The sequence below is a fragment of the Monoraphidium neglectum genome (genome assembly GCF_000611645.1).
Source record: "Monoraphidium neglectum strain SAG 48.87 unplaced genomic scaffold scaffold01165, whole genome shotgun sequence".
In the NCBI taxonomy this organism is placed as follows: domain Eukaryota; kingdom Viridiplantae; phylum Chlorophyta; class Chlorophyceae; order Sphaeropleales; family Selenastraceae; genus Monoraphidium; species Monoraphidium neglectum.
In genome coordinates, this window is record NW_014012463.1 from 14,694 (window position 1) to 16,238 (window position 1,545).

The 1,545-nt window shown below is 69.8% G+C and overlaps 1 protein-coding gene across 1 annotated transcript; it reads right to left on the reverse strand.

Moving 5' to 3' along the window:
* Positions 1 to 662: 662 nt before the first annotated feature.
* Positions 663 to 1,481, reverse strand: MNEG_6881 (hypothetical protein; the record flags this gene model as incomplete). Its single annotated transcript, XM_014044646.1, has 1 exon — positions 663 to 1,481. One exon carries the CDS (start codon positions 1,479 to 1,481, stop codon positions 663 to 665), a length of 819 nt encoding a protein of 272 aa, XP_013900100.1.
* Positions 1,482 to 1,545: the final 64 nt, after the last annotated feature.

Here is a 1,545-nt window from a genome sequence, read left to right on the forward strand (position 1 = left end):
AGCTGCGAACGCCAGCCTCCAAAACCACAACTGCCATAAATCCACAGGCAGCCCAAACACAATGTGCACGAAGGCCCCTCTGCCCACGCTCTGTGCATCGGATAGATGCGAATATTGCAGTCAAAGGCGACGGCCTTGATTCCACCGCCGCAAGCCAGGCAAAGCGCGACGAGGTTTGCGCGCAGGTGGCTGAATTGGGACACCACCAAGTGCTTGGCGCCACAAGGCGCCGCGTTTCAAGTCTGTCTGATGGCAAATGTGCGTGTAGCCAGCTGGATAACGCGCGCCGCGCCGCTGCTTGACGGCGATGCGGCACGGGGCAACCAGCAGGGCTGGAGCCGGTTGGCGGCGTGTGGTCTCAACGCCAACGCCGGTGTGTCACGGCAGCGTCGAATGGCATCAGGGCGCGGTGGGGTGTACGCCGCCCCAGACAACACAAAATCCGGCAGCCCACATGGGGCACAAGTCACGCGGCGCAGGGCAGCAGCCTGCCAGCCAACGGCCACACCAGACGGCTATGCTACAATTGCATGCGGCTTGGGTTTGGCGCTGTTTGGGTGTGTGAAAGGGCAGCCCCGACGAGGCGGAGGCCAATCACGACAAGGGCAGCCCTTGAATCAGGCGCAGCCAGCGCCGCGGCCGTGGCGACTTCCAGCGCCGCCCTAAACCCCGCTCGCGACGAGCGCCTCTACGGCGGGCGCCGCGGCGGGCGCCGCGCACTTGGGGGCGTGCCTGGCCCTCAGGACGTGGATGGCGCCCGCTAGGCGGGCAAAGCCCTCCTCCAGGTCCTCCTCGCTCACGCTGACAAAGCTCACGCGAAAGAACGGGCACGCGGGCTCCCCCGGCGCGCGGCCGATGGGGGCAGCAGCGTCCCCGCCGTTGGCGTGGTGGCCGTTTGCGCCCGCGCCGTTTGTGATGGTCACGTGGCCGTTGGCGGGGTAACCGTTTGCGGGGTGGCCGTTGGCGGCATGGCCATTGGCGGCGTGGCCATTGGCGGCGTGGCCGTTGGCGGCGTGACCATTGACGGCGTGGCCGTTGGCGGCGTGCCCGTTGGCGGCGTGCCCGTTGGCGGCGTGCCCGTTGGTGCCGCCGCCGCCGCTGCTGCGCTCCGCGGCCGCGGCGGCCATGGCGCCCACGACCGACGACACGCTGCCCGGCACGACCGCCACCTTGGCGTCCGCCCCGGCCTCAAGAAGCTCCATTGAATCCTCCAGCCCCACCAGCTTGAACCACATGAACATGCCGCCCGCCGGCGCCGCCCACGTTGCGAGGCCCGCCAGGTGGCGCCGCGCCGCCGCGTCCGCGAGCGCCGCCTGGCGCGCGTACTTGCGCTGCAGCGACGACACGAACGCGTCCAGCCCCGCGTCGCCCCACTGCTCCAGCAGGCGCGCCATGTAGACGTGGCTGAGGCTGGCGGGGCCGAGGGTCGAGGCGGAGATGGCCAGGCCGGCCACCTTGGCGAAGCTGGGGTGTGACGTCATCCAGCCGAGGCGGAGGCCGGGGCCGAGGAGCTTCGAGAAGGTGTCCAGGCGGATGACGCGGCCG